This window comes from Nanorana parkeri, unplaced genomic scaffold (assembly GCF_000935625.1).
Source record: "Nanorana parkeri isolate BGI_ZX_2015 unplaced genomic scaffold, ASM93562v1 scaffold1233, whole genome shotgun sequence".
Lineage (NCBI taxonomy): Eukaryota > Metazoa > Chordata > Amphibia > Anura > Dicroglossidae > Nanorana > Nanorana parkeri.
In genome coordinates, this window is record NW_017307501.1 from 519221 (window position 1) to 520946 (window position 1726).

A 1726-nucleotide genomic window follows, 5' to 3' on the forward strand; every position below is an offset into this window, starting at 1 on the left:
TATCTGACCTCCATCCTTCCCTTCAGTCTTCTATCTGACCTCCGTCCTTCCCTTCAGTCTTCTATCTGACCTCCGTCCTCCCCTCCAGTCTTCTATCTGACCTCCGTCCTCCCCTTCAGTCTTCTATCTGACCTCCGTCCTTCCCTTCAGTCTTCTATCTGACCTCCGTCCTTCCCTTCAGTCTTCTATCTGACCTCCGTCCTTCCCTTCAGTCTTCTATCTGACCTCCGTCCTCCCCTCCAGTCTTCTATCTGACCTCCGTCCTCCATTCCAGTGGCCCCGCCCCTTTCATTTATTGGATTTCAGTCCAGTCAATCATGGAGGCCCAGCATCACATGCGGGTGGTCTTGATTCAAATACAGCCTGCCCAGGAACGCCCACTCCTCCTGACCAGCCTACTGCCAGCATCAGGGCCGAGGGCTCTTGAGAGGAGTACTGAGGTGCTCCTCCCTCTAACCATGATCTGCCTGCATTGCATAGAGAAGCAGAGAGAGCCAGTGATGACATCACAGGATCTAAAACAAGGAGTGTAATGAAAACGTATCATCAATGTCATGCTGATGAGGGGGGAGGGGGACTAGGGAAGGCGAGAGATTTAACTGCTCATACACAGGAGGATCAGATAATCAGGAATTGATAATGATACCTATAGGTGACTCCTCCCCCAATGTCAGAGGTAAAGAATACCCAAATCTAATGGGACTCACCAACACTGTACTTCCAGAGGGGGGTGTTCTCTTTGTTTGCCCCGAAATCCACCATTCCACCGAACACACACAGGACATCCTACGGGGAGAATGACGATCATTGACTCATTCACAAATACATACAATAAACATATGGGGAGCACACGTATGAAGCAGTGAATCTTACATTCATCCGACAATCACTGCAGGCGAATCTTCCAGGTGCCTGTGTTTTAAATGACGGTGACTGATTCACCACCAGTGAATTTTTGATGAAAGTCGCATTCACTGCTTTATAAATATAGTTGATGGAAACACAATAACTAGATTCACTGAAACTCCAATGGTGTGGTGCATGGTTTAGGCAACCTTGGCATTCCAGCTATGGTGGAAACTACAAATCCCACTACGTCTATGCGAGTCATGCATGCCTCGTGGGATTTGTAGTTTCACCAATGCTGTAGTGTCAGGGTTGGCTATACCTTGTGTGGTGGACAGATAGTAAATGCACAAGGGATTGTTTATATCTGTGAGGGGTTAAAGGTGAATGTGAGAGGAGACGGGGGACGCTGGAATGTGCAGATGTCTGGGTGACCCTCTAACATGTTTGAGGCAGCGCGGGATGGAACGGTTCCTGGATACGGGTCAGATATCCGAAGAGCCGGAGCATCACTTCAGGACTCCATCTGCCTGACCACCTTCTTCCATCGCTCTGTGGTCCAGTTCTGATGCTCGCGTGCTCATTGTAGGAGCTTTTGGTGGTGGACACGGGTCAGCATGGTCACCATGACCGGTCTGCGGGTACACAGCCCCATACACAACAACCCGCGATGCTCTGTGTGTTCAGACTCCTTTCTATCAGAACCAACATTCACTTTACCAGCCATTTGATCTCTTCTATTGGATCGGATTACACGGGCCAGACTTCTCTCCCCGGTCCATCAATGAGCCTTGGCCCCCCATTACCCTGTCACTGGTTCACCGGTTTTCCTTCCCTGGACCACATTTGGTCGGTCCTGACCACTGCAGACCGGGAACAT

At 50.0% G+C, this 1726-nt stretch overlaps 1 protein-coding gene across 1 annotated transcript in view; it reads right to left on the minus strand.

The window, feature by feature from the left end:
• LOC108797146 (kelch domain-containing protein 3-like) overlaps window positions 1-786 on the minus strand; it is a gene marked incomplete at its 5' end in the record, with an annotated part of 9465 nt that extends 8679 nt beyond the window's left edge. Inside the window, one exon of the mRNA XM_018568718.1 lies at window positions 708-786. Within this exon, the coding sequence (XP_018424220.1) occupies window positions 708-786 (79 nt within the window). The remainder of the gene's footprint in view (window positions 1-707) is intronic.
• Window positions 787-1726: the final 940 nt, after the last annotated feature.